Genomic DNA, 17,093 nt, shown 5'->3' on the forward strand with positions numbered 1-17,093 from the left:
CACAGCTCCACAGGTCCAGCCAGTGCTAACTTTGTCTGAAACTTGGGAGAGACAGAACAAAGGGCCCAACCAGCCCTCCTTGCTTTGACCCAAACCTTGATCAGACCCCACCACCTGCCTCTCCAGAAGTGTCAGAAATTAAGAAAGGAACTATGAGAGAAGGCTGTAACATGAGGAAATGTAAAGCAGAACAGAAGTGGATCAAGAGTACAGTGACTGACATTGGACCAGAAACAGCTCTTAATGATCATGAATACAGTACTGATTATATATCAGAAAAACTGTTCAGCAGAAGCACCAGTGTTATAAGACATGACTTTAAAGATTTTTCAGTATAAACACTCTCATATTTTATGCAAATAACACCTTACATTAATACCAGAGAATTTTCCTTAAGGAGAAACTTGAGCTGGCAGTGTTGGTACAGACAGGACTGCTAAAAATTGGAGGTATCTAGACATACTGTCTACATATTCAGATAACCCTCCTCACAGTGGCTCAAGCCTTCCTCTCCATGCCTCCATAATCCAGACTCCAACTTTCTCTTTCCACCTTCATAGATACAACCATTTTATAAAAGATAAGAACAATCTTCTGGAGAGTATACAAGCCCTTTAACTGGACTTTTTTTCTTATTGAATCCTACAGCTGTTTATTGCCTAACTATGTACAAAGAAGCTCCACTGCTGTTTGGAATGTGGCTAGAAGCAGAAGGAATTAACAGTAGCAGAGGTAAGAGACACCTTTGTACTAGGAGATATTTACACTGCTATCAAACACTTTGGCTTTCCAAATGGCTGTCATACTGACCAACGTATATCATATGTTACATTATTCATGATAGATAAACATCAAACATGAAATCCTGGCAACAGCACCTCTGTGGAATCACCCACCCTGTTCTAATTATCTACTTAGAGAAGACAGAAGACATTTGCTTCTATAGCTCTTTTCTCCTTGTTTTGTGTCCATTTTATCACAATGAAACACAAAAGGAGTCCTAAGTACTTATTTTCAAAACAGGTGGAAAGTACAATTAGTTGCACAAATAGATTTGATTTTACACGACTCAGCACGGTGACATCAGCTTGTTTCACCTCGGTAAATGCAAGTATGCTTTTGTACATTTGTATGCACAGCTTCTGAAAGATCACTGACAAGCTACTTAACCACAAAAAGAGTAGATCAAAAAAACCCCAGCAAACCTAAATCATGGAACCATCTCAGCTGTATCAGTCTTACAGGTTAATGATTACAAATGATGCAATGGAGTGACTGATAGTTACTGGCCTCCTCTACCACTGAAAAGTGTGAAGAGAGAGTGCAATACCTTCTAAAATCTCGTACTGTTCAAAACGTATGCAACTTCTTCATTTTATTTCCCTTCTTAAAAAAACATTATATTCTTCATTTGCTATTGATGACACTAACAAGAAGTGATAATTTTTCAAGAAATAATTGATTATATTAAACGGGTAGACATATGCAGAAATTTCTGGAGAAGTTAAGAAAGGTTGCCCAGTATGGAAAAAGGCAATCAGCCTTTAAAATGCTATTTGCATTAAAGTTTCCTGTTAAAATATTTTTTGTTTTGTTTTGTTTCATTCTTTGGGGCATACATAGAGAAAAATGGATGGATTACAAGTATAAATGTTGAGCATGTCTATGAAATGCATCCTTCCACATTTTAATGAACTCATTTAGCTATTCTTGATGTGTTGTACCACTAAGGCTCACAAGCTCTGAACACAGCATTTTATCATATTGATTTCACTGTATTTTGGGTATATGTAAAACTTAAGGTTTTGCTCAAATATTCTACTCATTGCTTTCAATACAGAATGATACCAGAACGGTAACTGTGAAATTAAATTTTGCCATATAAACTACAGAGCCAGATGTATGATTAGCAGTTGTACAGTTTACTTATACTGTTCCATAAACAAAGCATGTTTCAACATTACTTGGCAAGAACTCTGCCCACATACAGTAATAGAACCAATTTCTATATTCAGTAAAGCTTTGGCTTTCCTTTAGGACTACTTATAAAAATGCCAGGTGCTGCTCTGATTTTAAAGACATGAACCCTTGACACTTAGTCTTAAGATTGCCAATAGAAATAAGAAAAGATGCTACAGTGAAACAAAATTACTCATTCAATGACCTTTCAGTTATTTCTGTATTGCTGTCTAGGTAAACCACAGGATTTTTCTTCTTATACAAAAGTTTAAAAAATAAGCAGAGGACCTTTACATTTATTTTTTCCTTACTGATAGTTTGCTTCTCAATTTTGTTTCAAATTAATAATTTGGTCAGTTCTATGTGTTACCATATTTTGGAAGACAATGCACTTACTATTTGATCTAGATTTTGATACTTATCTTTTGGTTATAAAGGTACACTTGCCTTTTTTTATCTTTTAGGAACTCATTAACCCTTAAAGAAAATTTTCTTAAAAGTTAACAAAGTTAATTTGTCTGACATGCTTAAGAGGAGATAGTGGAGAAAAGCAAGCAATTAGTTCCCCTCCTCTCTCTTTAGCTGTAAAGATGTGGGCCTCTTCTACCTCTTTAGAAGTGAAACATTCTTAAATAGCTCATGAATATGATTGAACAGTTCTACATTTATTATTACTCTTGTTTCAACAGCACAGTCCTTTGAGTCTGTAAAGGAGGGCATTTAAAATTCCTTTAACAGAGAATTTCTGCTAGGCCTTCTCATTTCATGCAGCCCACGGATCTGTGATGAGAAATGAGCTGTTGAATTGTTTAGTGTAAGAGCAATAAGGTGACAGATGCAAACTATTTAATGGCTGAACTCAAAGGACCTAAAAAGGTGTTTTCAGTCAATATTATGACTAGCAGTCCCAGGCTCTCACAAAGGAAAAACAAAGGATGATAGCAATCAGAATAGGATGTTGAAGATAACATGAATGTCACAGTGCCATTTTAGAGGAAGGAAAATGCTTTTATTAGCTCCTTGTGTGAAATAATCTGAAATAATCCTGATAAAATGATAAAATATAAGATGGTACCCTACGAAGTTACTGCTTAGAAGTGCCACTGTTGGTCTCAATGGACTTTACAAGCTTCTAACAAAAAATCTGTTTATGAGTTCATGGCTAAAATTCTCTGACTTAATTTTGCTTTATGTAAATCCAAGAATCCTTTCTGACTGTGCTTTATGCCAGGCACCAGACAACAAACTTGCACACATCTTCCTGGACTTCAAATCTATGCAAGTGCTTCTGGCTCCCAAGTAGAGAGATTAGTATATCACACCAGAGAGCAATTCTGAAGGCTCATAAGACAAGCTCCTCCGGTGGGCTACTGGAGTGAGTTAAGAAATAATCTATGACATTGGCCCAGAACACAATGTTTCATTTTTACATGGAATATTTGTACTTTACATTTAGATCATACTGTCAAAATGATGGAAGAAATTTAATCAGCCAAAGCAACCATTGATGTATTAATGAATGAGATCATTAAACACTGTACTTTAGCAAAGATGAACAGTTATTAAATTTGGTCATTGGACCTAAGGGGTCGATTTATCTGGTTTAGTGAAACCATTTGCTATGCAGTTCAAGAAAAAAGATGTACTTTTGCAAAATGAGACAGTGCCTAGTGGTTTGTGTTGACCAGGTTTGTCTAATTAGAACATAAAATAGGAAGTCACTCTTTCAAGAGTAACCTTCAAAGCCGCAGTGTAAGTGCCAGCAAAGAAAGTAAATGAGTTTTGACTCCAGCTGCAACCATAAATCTTCTCACCCTGTTTTTCTATCACAAGCTGCATTTGCTGCATCACACCAGCACTACCAAACATTAGAAAACAGACAGATATTTACTTTCTAATTGGAAGATTCAAGGCTTAGGGACTCCTCATTGGGTGCCTAACAATCTAATGATATCCAACATTTCTGGCAAGTAAAAAATGAAAACACATTTACACCTAATGCACTAAATGCATTAAGAGGTGTTATTAGGTATTTACCTCATCTCAGTTTTAACTTATGATGTGTTCACTAATAGGAATTGTAAAATCATGATTTATGCACCCACTACTATATTTGAATTCTCTATTCTGGCAGTGTCTGAAAAAAATTAAACTCATAATACATTTATGAGCTTTTTCTTTCTGGTTACCAATTAAAATATTTTTCACTGTTTTTTATTTCATGAGTACTTCATTCCCATTTTAGGAAACTCTACAGAAATGAATAACACATGATAAAGTATATATAGATTTTTATCACTCTTTAGAAGACAATACTAATGGGCAAAGCCCTAATTAATTCCACTTGGTGATATAAGTAGTTGACAGAGAAGATATTTTCCTAATTTTTAGGGATTGCTTCCTTGACAGGATCCTATTCTTTCTTTTTTCTTATCAGCATACCTAGAAAAATAAGAGTGTGACAAGAAATAAAATAATCAAAATAATGACTGGTGAGTTTCTGAGAAACCCTTCTAGCTTTCAAATTTTCAATGCATTTCCAGAGGAACTGCAGGCTGGGATATGTCAGAGAACAAGATTTTAAGAAGGAAAGCTCTGTGTTTGCTCACCTGGATTGCCTACCTCAGTTTCTTTCATAGACCCCAAAATAACAGAAACAGCAGTGAAGAGTTACTGTAAGGTGCCCACACAAAGACCGGTGCCTAATGTTTTGGGTTTTTTTCGGGGTATTTTTTTTTTTTCAACTTAATACTCCTGGCAAAATGTCAGTGCAGTTTAGGTATGGAAAATAATATTTGTAGGAAGATTATAGGAAAGCTATTTAACAAACTTAAAACTTAACAGAAACATGTGAATGCTAAAAAATAGCAGATACATGCAATCCAACAGAGAAAATATTGAGGAAAAGGTCTCAAGCTGTAAAGCTGAAAATTTATGTGGCTGCATGGATTCTGCAGAAGTTGCATACTCACTAGTACTTTAAATGTGGCAACAAGCAGCTGGCCTGTGTTTCTTCATTCATCTTAAGAATGGACTGCATTTAGATTCTACTTTTAAGTCTACCCAAGTACTGTAAATGATATGGACTCCCACTTATTTTGGAAACATGATAGCTTTCATCATGTTCAAGTCTGCTTTTAAAATTAATACAAGGACAATATAGATAAGGAAATAGGAACTTTTTTGTGAACAGTCATATCTCCCTTTACTTTCCCATTCACTTTCTACTCTCATATCAAAATGTACAAACTTCACATAAATAAGATATTCCCAGAACACATCCCCTGACATTTAGGAAAGCCAACATTTAAGTTTTAAGTACACTGCTGAGAAGCCATCACACAAGGTGCATGAGAAACAAGAGGAGTTAAAGCACTATTTTTCTCCCTTTATTTGGAAAAAACCCACTTAGCTGGTTTAGAAAAAGAATATGTTTCAGTTAAATGGCACCCATAAACAAAAAGGTGAGGAGGGTCAGAAAGCTTGGAGAAGGAACAGACAGCAGGAAAGCAAGCCTTTACTTTAATGTGTATAGGTCAGGTTGAATGCAAATGAGTAGTGACCAAAAGTAACCCTCTGATGGCTGTCTGTCTTCTGTGTGGAATGACACAGATGGAGCAGTTTCAATATAAGGAAAAGAGGTCAGTCCAGGGTTTTGGCAGAAAATATAGGTCAAACATCATATTGTATTTCCCCCTTTTCTTCTGAGGGAGAACTATTATCTCAGATGAATACACAAAACTGATTAAGACATTATCATTTAAACTGAGTGAGAGAGAAGCGAGGACAAAGGCTTAAAGGAAGCTGCTGCAGAGCACTGGCTGGGCAGAAAAGTAAGCAAGAGGGGAAAAATGAAGTAGCCCTCACAGCTTCCTAAAAAGTTGCAGGACTAGACTCTAGAAGTCTTCTGCAAGCCTCTGTGTAAAAGAGTGAAAAGCTACCCTTATTGTGCCCAGGGATTTATAAGGACACCCTTCAGTCACATAAACCCAACAGCTGCCATCCCACCACTGGGGCAGAGCCCTCACCAGGAGATGCAATGAGAGCACCAGCACATGAAGGCAAAATGGAGGTGTCAGCGGTGTGAGAGGAGTGCAAGAGCAGGCTACCCAGCACATCTCCTTCGGAGAACGAGGGAAAACTAATTGGTGCCAAAAAAGTCAGCAAAAGGCAAACATGTTCAGGGAACAGAGGTGAGGCCAGCCAGCGGCTTGCCAGAAGAGGAATTGCCCACTGACAGCAGGAGGCAGGATAACTGCAATTCAGGCAAGGCAAGGAGAAGTTAGGGGAAAGCAGGGATTGACCTGATCAGAGGGGCACAGAGCAGAAAACCCTACACATGGGCTCACTTGAGCTGTTACAGTGTCATGGATCTCAGTGCTGAAAAAAAGACAGTGTTTGCAGAGAGCCAGTTTCCGGTGGTACAATCAAGATCATCATTCCATTCCTGTTTCAATGACATGCCTATGGGAACTTGTATGGAGTTGCTACAGTGATTCATTCCAGTCATTTCAAGCACTGAGTGGAACTGCAGATCAGGTACAACCTCTGCTGTTATTAGATGCAACACTTCTTTGTAGGGCAGACATAGCCAGTGGACTGCCTCTTGTGACTGGAAGTTGTCAAATTTCCCTTCTCCAGCAAAAGATGAGGAAAATCTTTTATTATTAGAATTATTAATAGGGTTAAAAGCTAAAAGAACAGCTTGGGAAAAGAATAATTCTATGCATGTAGTTATTTAGAATACTTTATTTAAGAACTACTAGATAGATGGGGAAAGTTATAGATATCTGTACTGAACAATACTTAAGATTAAAAGCAGTAAAAATTTAAAAAAACCACATTGTTAAAATCATATTTATATCAAAATGATTGAAAAAGCAATGGACCTATTTGCCACCAAGTTTTGAGAATACTATCATAAAAACCCATGAGCAAACACATACCGTAAGTGGAAAACTAGGGAATAATCTATTTAAAGATAGTCCTAGGACAGTGAGAAGATTGACATAAAAGGAAAAATTGTTCAGAAGATTTTGCTTCAAATGAGTTTATGAAGGGCAGGAAAAAAAAAGCCTGGAAAAGACGGCAAAAGCCCCTGACTGGTTTTAAGATTTATCTTGGTAAATTTACATAAAGGAATATAAAATGTAGTGATCAGCAACAGGCAGAAATAACTAGGGTTACTTGCTGGATTATGGTATATGTCCTCTTTCTCTGAGGTGTCTAATGGCTTCGTAGCAAGAAAGTGATGGTGGGAATGAAAGAGTATAATGCTAATTTTTTAAATATTAAAATCGAAAACACTTTGAAAAACTTTCAGAAACAAAAGGAAGCAATTTACTTTTGTTGAAGTAAATTAGGAAATCTTTCACAAGGCATGATTTCTATGTAATCTGGCTAAATTGTGATTTGAAGGGAAAAAGCTATTGAAAGCAAGGTATCTCTCTGAAAGGACTTTTCCTCATAAAATGTTTCTTTACTATAACTATATTCACATCTATTTTAAAGCAAAATGTTGTGAAGTCATCAATCATGCTACTTGCATAATAAACACAACTAAGGAAAAGAACAACATGGTAACAAGAGAGAGTCTTTTCCCCATGAAATCAGCATCAATGCTTCGGCTTTCTACTGCCATAATGTTATATGAGAGACTGAGCTAAATTAAAAATGGGGGTAATCAGAGTAAAATAATAATGGAGAGGAATTCAATACCAATTTGAAGTCTTGATCCCAATGAACAGGCTTGTGCCTTAGAAAATTTCCAGGTCAGTCTTGTAGCTCACCCATCCACCTGTGGAGGGGGAAACCCACTCCAGGGTTTCTGACTAGTTTCAAGCCTTTTGGATAGAAAAGTCATACTAGTTTCTGTGTTTCATTGCTCTGTGTGCTCTCTGTGATGAAGAGAGTGATTACCATATTTTCTTCTTTTTTATACTTCCCATCAAACAGATGTCATTACAAAATACTGATGAATTCTGCTTAATTGGTGCCCTTCAAACTAATTACATCTACTTACCTCTCACGATTAATTGGCTTTGGTGCTCCACAGCTGCTGCATCATTTCTAGCTATACAGGTATAATTCCCATTGTGCATCAGTGAAAGATTAGAAATCCTTAAGGAGCTGGTGAAGTCAATGTTGTCAATCGTCACCCCAAGACTTGCTGGGATTGGCCTGCCATCCTTCTGCCAGGTGATTGTGATGGGCAAATCCCCGGAGACCACCACGCAGGGAATGAAGACCCGCTGGCCGATGGAGAACCGCGGGAACTCAAAAGGCTGAATAAAAGGCGGAACTGAAACAAAAGAGGAAAGAGAAGCTATTGCAGTTATGGTTTCATTTCTGAAAAGACTATAATGGAACAGATGCACTGTCCTGAATATGTAAAATCAACACCTTTGACAGCCATAGAGAATTGTTTAGCTAAAACAATTAAGTCTTTTACAAATACTCTTTTTTTCTGAAGTAACCAATGTATAAAGCAGAGATCACAAGCAGCAAAATCCCTGGCTTCTAGGACATCAGACATCGGCAGATTCCTGCAAGTGTACTGGGTACCTCTTCAAGAAATCATGCTGCCAGTTTGTGACTTTCTATGTCTTCCAGCAGCGACACTGCCTGGACAGTCCAGGAAGAGCTCAGCAGCTTTCCAGGTCTGGTGCAAGGGCCTTGCTTAGGGGTAGGGAATAAACCTGGAAAAGGGTCCAGCTTTGATTCTGTGATGTGATGAAAGGGAGTGTAAACTTCTCTAACTGTTCCTGCACTTATTTCTTAGTGTTTCAAGTCACAATTCTCAGTAAGACTGAATAGAGGCATGTAGTGAAACACATATACTTGTGCTATAGCAAACTAAGTTAAAAATGATTTCTAAACAGAGGGGCAGTACATAAACACTCAAGTTGGTGTTTAATTCCTGCTAATCATTTTTGCCTGTCAATTTATTTATTTTTTCACTTATTATTCTGTGGTTGAATAAAAAGATATGAAAGAAATGCTCTTATTTTCTATCATGAGGAAGAATTCTGCTTCTTAAATAACATTTATTCTTCAGATATTTTAATAAAAGCAAAGGAAACAGTGGGTTGGAGTCAATAAACAAAGCAAGAATTAATGGAGGTGCCCCACTTACTCCAGCTTGTGGTTGGAAGAATTTGCCATTACTAACAGTTTGGTAAATTGAGACTCAAATACCTACCAAGAAGAAGGAATTGAAATCTTCTCCCCTTCTCATGGGAGCACTGTAACAGCCAGGGCGTTGATCTAAGATAGGTTTCTATCAATCACTCCTGAAAAGACTATAAAACCACTTTTGCAAGCAGTACTCAAATACTCATTCATCAAAAGAGAGGGTTCCTAGAGGTCATGCACCTGAGATATAGGAGTGCATTTTCCTTTTCTTCCCTGAGAGATTACTTACATATACTCTGTAGTACATTTGAACATCTTAAACAGGAAAGATTGAAGGATACCCACAACAGAACTTTTATACTGCTCTGTATTAACTAGCTTCAGAAGAAAATGGAGTTGGTGGTTTTATCTAATTGCATTTCTTCTGTCCGTTCTCCCTTTAGCAAATCTAAGGCTGTTTTCCCCAGACCTGAAGCAGAAAAGCTCTTCAAAGTGACTGCAGTGTATGCTAGCTCATTGACTTCCCCAGCAGCATTTTTTCTTCTCTGCCAGTGTCCTATTTCTGGGACACACAGACAGGTTTTTGTGACTATTACTTTGTTAGCCAAAAGCATTTATTTTGATCTCTGCGTATGATAGCTTTTCCTCCATCAGGAGGAGCATCAGGAGTAAGAAAGTTTATCACTAAGGAAATGATACCAACCCCCTGAAGGATTAAGGCATTGTTCAAAGGCATGTTCAAATCGTGCGTACATCAAGGTGCAAGAGATGAATGACACGAATCAGACATTAACTCCACTGTTTCCAGCATAACCATGATGCCATTTGATGAGAAGCAGTTATGACCATGTGCAGCTGTCGCAGAGAGGTAACATCAGGCATAGGGTACCACAAGTCATCCTTATAGGCTTCTGTTGACTTCTGAGAGCAGCTTGCTGTCTGTGGCTGTGAGAAGTGCCACTGCAATCAATTTTTCTCACATACTGTAACACCTTTTCCTGACTGCCATCTCTCAAATCGCTAAAACCTGTTGTTTGGAAAATCTGGTAGATCAGGCATACAGAAGAAAGGAAACACTGCATAAATTAGTGTGTTTATTTGAACTTTGAGCACTGGAAATTAACTGCTTTTTCACTTGGGGACCTAGTGTTAGGAAGTGAAGCAAAATGTCTGCCTGCCTCTTCTAAGTACCTTAGCACAGCTAACGCATTCACATGAGATATTTCAGATTCTTTGTACATCCCCAGGAAGAGGCCAAATTTCTCTTAGCATTTATTGACAAGCAATTTATAAGTGGGAATATGAAATTTTTAGAATAAGACTGTCAAAAGGCTTTGACATAACCTTTTTCCTTGATGACTGTAAATATCTGCCCAATGCCAAGTGCCCCCCTTACTGTATTGGCTAGCACATTTCTGCCCAAACGCTTTTCTTAATCTCAGACATCGTTACTGAAAGATATGCTAAAATTCCCAACAGGGTGGGAAATTGCTTCTGTATTTTCTGCTGAATGTGTAATAAATTTGAACCAATCTTTCATGGTCAAATGGTATAAAAAGTCAGACAACATATATCTGAAGGATTATTATGTACATTTTCACTCTCCATCTCCCTGATGCAGAAAACAAGGAGCAAGATCGTTAGATCACGTTGAAGTATTTTTCAGCAAATATTGACTTGCAAGGCTGCATTTACCAACGCTAAAATTTAAGAAGCAGCCTGCAGAGCATTTCAGAAATTGGTTAAAATAGTTATCGAAAGCACATTTTCCTTCTAATCAGGTTTTTAAGATACAGAGGAAACCAACATTTATTTCTGCTTCAAAATATAATGCATATTCAACCTACAGCAGCTTGCAGTCCTGACAAGTAGCTTATTTTTAAAAACAGCTTGTACTTTAAAATTAGTACTTAAAAAAAGTAAATAGTCTACTGTTAACTTTGAAGTATTGAATGTTTTTCAGCCACAGTATTTACCAGTTTTGTCTGATAAAAGCAGTTACTGGTGACCTAACATAGCAGATAAATTTTCTTCCTGCCAGTGTAAAGAATGAAACAATCACAAAAAAATCACTTATTAAAAACATAAACTAAAGCATACCTGACATCAGGCAAATAATTTTTGAAATACTGATGTTGGCATAAATATATATGTCAGTCTATATATCTCTGCTGTAAAAAGTTGATATATATCCATGACAGGAAAAAAAATCAAGCTTGGTTAAGTAGCATGTGGTTTATTTTTTTTCTTTTTTTTTTTAAACTAAAGCTGTTTCATGGCCAAGCAGCGTTAAAAACATAGGGGGGCTGTATACTCCTTTAACTCAGAGAGAAAAGTTACAGTAGGACAGATGTATTTAAAAATGTGTTTAAAATACTCAAGGTGTGTTGAAGTATTTTCCTTCCCTATACGTAGCTCTACTTTGATCATACTTCAAAGCTTCTTTTTTTTTTTTTTGTTAAATTCTGCCCTTTTTTATATAAGGCGTTACATGTTAACTGTATATAGAGAGGGCTGTCTGTGTATGTATGCTTATGTACATATAAGGAATATTTCTTCCTCTACCCACAACAGGAAGAAGATTGAAAAATCTCTGCTTCATGCAGTGAAGTGCGATGTCTTGGGACTGCTTTATTGATGAGTGCTTGAATTAAGTGTCTATTTAAGAAGAGGATCATGGGCCAGCCTCATTAGTGCTAACGCAGAAAGATTTAAATTATGGTTTTGTGCCCTAGCAAGGTCTTCTGTACCACTGGGAGATTACTGTAAAGGAGGGCAAGGAGAGCTTCCACACTGCTCTCCATTAGCAGGGGAACATCCTTAATTTCTTGCCCTCCATTCCATGGGAGTTGTGCTGGAAACTGCTGAAAAGACTCACTAAAACAGTGTTTCCTGCAGATAGCCTGTCTCCTGCAGCAGCATCATAAATCTGGTATTCCTCTCCCGTGGCTCTGCATAGTAGAATGAAAGTTGTCCTCTGCTTTATCATTATAAATGGTTCCCTAATGGATTTTCTTGCAACAACACTGTTGCCCATAGTATAAAATCCCTTTGGCAATGAATACTTACCACATTGGCCAATTGGCTGATGCATAGTAATAATCGTCAAACTATGTAGCCTCTTAAGGCAGCCCTTAACCCCTTGATTTCGCACTCTTGGAGCTCAAAAGCCAAAACTATTCTGTCTCTGCACAAACCCTAGCCACACTCTAGTCATTTGTGAGTTTTTTCAAATATCAACTGTTTCACCTAAACCACCCCATCCCTTTGTGGGTGATGGTCTGAGCAATTGTACAGTCACTGAAGCACTGGATTTTTCTGCTTCTTTCTTCTATGTATTGAGCCTTATTGATAGGGCACGTCATTCAGCAAAAAGCATTTACTGAGATGAACCTCATACCCCACTCCCTTGTTTTATACTTATATATCCTGTCTTAAAAGAAGGAATACTGTCATATTATTTGGGCCTAGGTGTATGCCCTGAAAAAAACCCAAACCAAACCAAAAAGCCAAACCAAATTAATTCCTGCAATGCTCCTGCTTTGCACTACATTTCCCTCTACTTGTAGGTTCCATAGTTACCAAAATTAACCCTGTATTCAAATATTCAAGATCTTACCACAACAAACTGTGTTTTTTTTATCAGGAATGTTTCCAAATGTGGCAGAGCAAATGCTGTGGTATGAATTTCTCAGGGGAGCTTATGAGAGAGACTTCATCCTTCACATTTACCCTCCCTCCCTTTTCCTGCAATGCAACACTGTTAGTTCACAGGCTCCCTAATACCATTATGGGAGCTCCTTCAAAATAAGGGAGGATGCAAAATGTTGTATAGAAACTAAAAGTGCTTTTATGTTATACCTCATCCATCTATCAAACCACTTCCTTTCAGCCTCCATTGAGAGCGGAAAAGTGCATGCCCTTATCATATGAAACATCCTGCAAACCTAGGATGGTGGAAAGCTCAGTTCCCTGCCCAAGGGGATGCATTTCCTATCTTTTAAAGGAGGAAACCTTGATTTGATGTTAGCAGCTGCAAGAGTATATTGACACAACAAGCAATTACCTTCATTGTTAAAGTGCCACCTGCTAAAAAGCCTCATGTGTAGGCTATGTAGCCAGAAGAACTTACCAATTACTTTTATTGTGCTTTTGGAATGTGATCCTCAAGTAACACTGTGAAAAGTTTAAATCAGCTAAATCACTGCAGCTAATGACCACAATGATCTCTTTCCCTGAAAATCATTCCTGTATTTTGACTGGTTCACACTAGCTTCCCTTTTACCTTCATCCTAGGACTGTACATAAGAGGCTGATTTTATATCACACTTCCATTTCCACATGGTTGATACTTTTTTCTTTTTTATTTTTGCATGCTATGTATTATACACGTTGATTTGTAATTAGGGCAGCATACTTCAGACCTGAAGTATCATGTGCACAGATATGCACTTTGCATATATGCTTACTGTATGTACTTATACATGCAGTGCTAATAGCTCATACTAACTTGATGCAGTAAAGTGCCTAAAAATTTAAGAGCAACTGTAAAAAAATATAAGTATTCAAAATATAATTGGCAAAATATATAAAGAGCAAGAACATACCTTCTTCTAAAACTAAAGTAAATAAAGCTGCACTGTAAGAGAGGAAAGAGGACTAGCTTTTGATAAACCCAAAGATAATATACATATACTCTTGAACTACTTAGCTTAGGGTCTTATTCAAGTATTAAGGCTCATTTCACATTGCTTATGTAATTCATAAACACATTCATACACCAACTTTAATCGTGTTTGAAAGATACAAGACTATGTGCAAAGCTAGTGAGCTTTATTTTAGATTTAAGTGAAAGGTTTTATATTTGCGCATGCTAATTCCTCATCATGAAGACTAGGATAATAATGAAACAACTTTAGCATACATTTTTGGGTGAACATTTTCTGCAATGTCAGAGATGAAGTCCTTAGGAGTATGGTATATTAGAATTGCACTGCTACAAAATAAGACAATTGGCTGCAGCATCCACATGACATTTGTGAACTTTTGAAGAAAGCAAATTAGCTATTTTATTTTAAGGTTAATCTTGAGTTGTTGTATGGCAAAAGTACACACAGAGCTGTCAAGTCTTACATGTTGAATATCAGACTAGTTTAGTCTTTTCTTCAGGTACTTCTATGAGATAAATGCTAGGGGTCTCAATTTTGAGATATCACTATCAAAGTGCATGTTTTTTTAAATCAGACTGCTGCCACTGCTTGCTCCCTGCAACAAGTCCTCATGCCCATTATGTAACCTGAGAATGACTGTTAGGTGGATTTTTGCCGGATCGCTTGCACAACTGCACATTCACATCCATTCTCACCACATGGCCCTTGCGTGATTTCTGCATATGACAGCTCCAGTCACTTTGAGACATCTGAGTATTTCTTCTTGAAGAAGTTGTAACAAGCTTGGAGGAATCCAAAAAAGATATTGCAAAAGAGTGAAAGGCAAAAACGGACATAAAGAAAGAATTACCTGAAGGACATGAAGGCCATAAGCTTTTTCTGACTCAAATTATTTGAAAGGTTCAGTTAGTAGGACTGAATGTCTTAGATACATGCAAGAAACTGAATTCAAACTTGCCATAATCCATGCCATAGACTGAAGAATGAAACGATTAGCAATTTGTTTGATGATAGCATGCACCATGGGCCTAAGAGCTCTTGAAAGATTTACCCTGATGGTTTTTCCCTTTTATTTCTGCATATTTTTCATTATATAATCCAGCCCTCCATGAACTGATCTGCCATGCAAATCTGCTAATAACATTTTAGCTATTAGAAAAAGCTAGATAATTCCTAGGAAAAACAAGGAGAACCTATTCAAATAGTTGCAACATGAAATTATTTGGAAGTAGCTCCTGTTTGATTTGCCTGTTTTCTTAAAAAAAACAGGCTGGTACAATTCTTTTATGTGGTTCACAACAGGTGAAGTGTTATCACTTTGGTATAAGGCAATAAGAAGCCTTCTAAACCAAATGATACATATAAGCTTTACAAGATCAGAAACAGTCCTTTTAAACACTGCACTTTTTATTTTAATGATGCTGCACCCTTCCCTCTCAGGGGCTTCTTTTTCAATTAGTTTCTGTTGGAGAAGTGTGAATAGCAGCAGGCTGTTTACATGAGAAGTCTATCCCATGAGACTGATGAAAAGAAAATCATCACTTACTACTGATAGCTTTTACTGTAGCTGAGAAAACTATTACTATAAATTACATAATAAAACTCCCCTGAAATAATAACTCACTCCTGTTTTTAAAATGCTTTGAGATATATTAAAATGCTGTAGAAGGGATGCTGCTATTATTATTATACCATCTTGCCACTTGAAGGTTTTTTTTTCAACAGAAATCTGAAACTTACAGATGGGGAGTGTAATATAATTTTTTCTTTGTTTACCAACACTTCTCATTATAAGACTATTTTCACTTGCTTGCAGTTTGACTTCTCTTTGGACAATATTTTTCCAGGCCAGGTGCCAGCCTCAGGCTGAGTCATTTCAGCTGGAAAAATTCAGTTACAATTGTTTGGCCATATCAAGAAAAAGGGGGAAGGGTGGAAAAATAGGGATGCAGTACATATTTATCAAACAAATAAAAAAAGAAACAAAAAAGAAAAAACAAAAGGCATTGTGAGAATCTTGAGAAGTCTAACCTGCCCCATGGTTAGCAGGATGGATTTCAAGTTCAGCATTCTTGCTGTTCCTATGAAAAGTCTTCACAAGCATGCCTAAATTTTTCAGTCTAAGCAAAACCAAGTAAATAATAGCTCTCCGGAGAAGATATTTGCCAGTGACTAATAGCTAAGAGCTCCCAGGGTTCCAACAGCACTGAACACATCCTATGACTACTCTCAGCAGATGAGTCTGTTCAAGCCATGTGGGGCAGATGCAGGCTGGTGGGATGTCAGAAATCAGAGCAGACAGATTTGTCTCTCTAGTTCTCATATGACCACCTGTGCCGGGCTGAGAAAGCATGAAAAAGGTTATTTCAATGCAAAGAGAAATGTGATGTGTGGGCCAAGGGACCAGAGCAGACAACCAGCCTGCATTTCTGGGCACGTAGACTGTAGCAGCAAGTGATGGATAGCAAGCAGTGTTCAGGATAACAAGAAGGAATTATAAAACTGAATTCCCTAAAAAAAGGGAAGTCAGAAGTTGGAAACAGTCTTGTGGTGGGATTGCGGAGGTGATGGAGGTCGAAAGAGTGCAATTGGGAAACTGGCTGGAGATGCAAGACTGGGAAAAAGAAGCAGTGGGGTAAGGTACAGCACTGACAGTGAACGAAGACCCACATGAAGGAGAGACAGGCCTGGTGCAGATGGAGAAAGTGAAGACCAGCAGAGAGCACTGTAACTGGAGACTGGGAGGAGAGCTGGGACCTCTGAAGGGAAAGACTAGTTTTGAGTCATGAGAACGAGGCTCTGAGAAAATGAGGACTGATATGGGAAAGACACAGAGGACAGATTCATTCTGGAACCTAGAGCAGAAAAGCCAGGACTTGGGCAAGGATAAGCTGGAGCAGACTGAGGAAGACAGGTCATACTTAGAAAGAATGAACACAAAACCCTACATCTGCTGCAGGCTATTCTTAGGATGCGCAACTTCAATACTCCTCTGATGCTCACAGATATATATGAACCCCACTGGCAAACCAGTAGAGCTGGGTAAAATGCAGAGTAAGAAGCTAGTGCTGTTAAGAATAATTCTGTTCTTGGCAAGTACCAATGCAGTATCCTTAGCAAGGCTAATCTTGGTGATTACTTCAAGGCCAAAGCAAAAATCTTGAAAGGATATTATTGCAGTTGCAAAGGGAAATGGTCAACAGGTGTAAAATACTAGAAATTAAATATGCAAGAACAGTTGTAGCCTTCCCCCCAATAAGTATGCATTACAGGGTACGTAGTTTGCATGGCTTTCTGTAAGAACTCAGAACTGACCAATTCATTTATCCA

The 17,093-nt window shown here is 37.6% G+C and overlaps 1 protein-coding gene across 3 annotated transcripts in view; it reads right to left on the reverse strand.

Moving 5' to 3' along the window:
• DSCAM (DS cell adhesion molecule) overlaps positions 1-17,093 on the reverse strand; it is a 462,951-nt gene that overhangs the window by 140,529 nt on the left and 305,329 nt on the right. For all 3 annotated transcript variants that reach the window (XM_062602537.1, XM_062602538.1, XM_062602539.1), the window contains one exon: positions 7,982-8,260. In XM_062602537.1, the coding sequence (XP_062458521.1) occupies positions 7,982-8,260 (279 nt within the window). The remainder of the gene's footprint in view (positions 1-7,981; positions 8,261-17,093) is intronic.

This window comes from Pezoporus occidentalis, unplaced genomic scaffold (genome assembly GCF_034315485.1).
Source record: "Pezoporus occidentalis ecotype Australia unplaced genomic scaffold, CSIRO_AGI_Poc_V1 ctg77, whole genome shotgun sequence".
NCBI lineage: Eukaryota > Metazoa > Chordata > Aves > Psittaciformes > Psittacidae > Pezoporus > Pezoporus occidentalis.